A 565-nucleotide genomic window follows, 5' to 3' on the forward strand; every position below is an offset into this window, starting at 1 on the left:
AATGATTTCTGAAGCAAATGTGACACTGAAGACTGGAGTAATGATGCTGAAATTCTGCTTCGCATCACAGGAATAAATCAAATCTTAAAATATATAGAAAATAGAAAACAGTTATTTCTATACTTAAATCGTAATAACATTTCACAATATTACTGTTTTTACTGTATTTTTCTACAAATAAATGTAGCCTTGGTGAGCAGAAGAGACTTATTTCAAAATCATAAAATATATCTTACCATGGTAGTACATACATATATAACTTCAATGTATAATGTGTGCGTGTTCTCACCCTTTCTGCATGCGGAGCATCTTGTCTCCGTATTTCTCGCGCAGCTGTGTGTGGATGCTCTCGTCGATGCGCATGGGGTACATGGTGAGAGCGATGGCCAGCAGCCCGTGCATCTGCTCGTTCTGTTTATTAATCTGAACAACACACAATACACGATTTAGATTATTCATCACGCCATTATGACAATACAGAATAGAAAGTACAACAGAATGAAACAAATACTATTGGAACATTAATGCACAAATTACAGCACCTTCAGGTTTTGCATAATTTAAT

At 35.4% G+C, this 565-nt stretch overlaps 1 protein-coding gene across 1 annotated transcript in view; it reads right to left on the reverse strand.

Annotated features, from left to right (window-relative positions):
* LOC107568518 (eukaryotic translation initiation factor 3 subunit L-like) overlaps window positions 1-565 on the reverse strand; it is a 7,352-nt gene that overhangs the window by 2,461 nt on the left and 4,326 nt on the right. The window contains exons 4-5 of the mRNA XM_016254484.1: window positions 290-510; window positions 110-122 (exon numbers count right to left, since the gene is read on the reverse strand). Of these exons, the coding sequence (XP_016109970.1) occupies window positions 110-122; window positions 290-510 (234 nt within the window). The remainder of the gene's footprint in view (window positions 1-109; window positions 123-289; window positions 511-565) is intronic.

The sequence above is a fragment of the Sinocyclocheilus grahami genome, unplaced genomic scaffold (genome assembly GCF_001515645.1).
Source record: "Sinocyclocheilus grahami isolate Dianchi unplaced genomic scaffold, SAMN03320097.WGS_v1.1 scaffold1253.1, whole genome shotgun sequence".
Classification (NCBI taxonomy): Eukaryota; Metazoa; Chordata; class Actinopteri; order Cypriniformes; family Cyprinidae; genus Sinocyclocheilus; species Sinocyclocheilus grahami.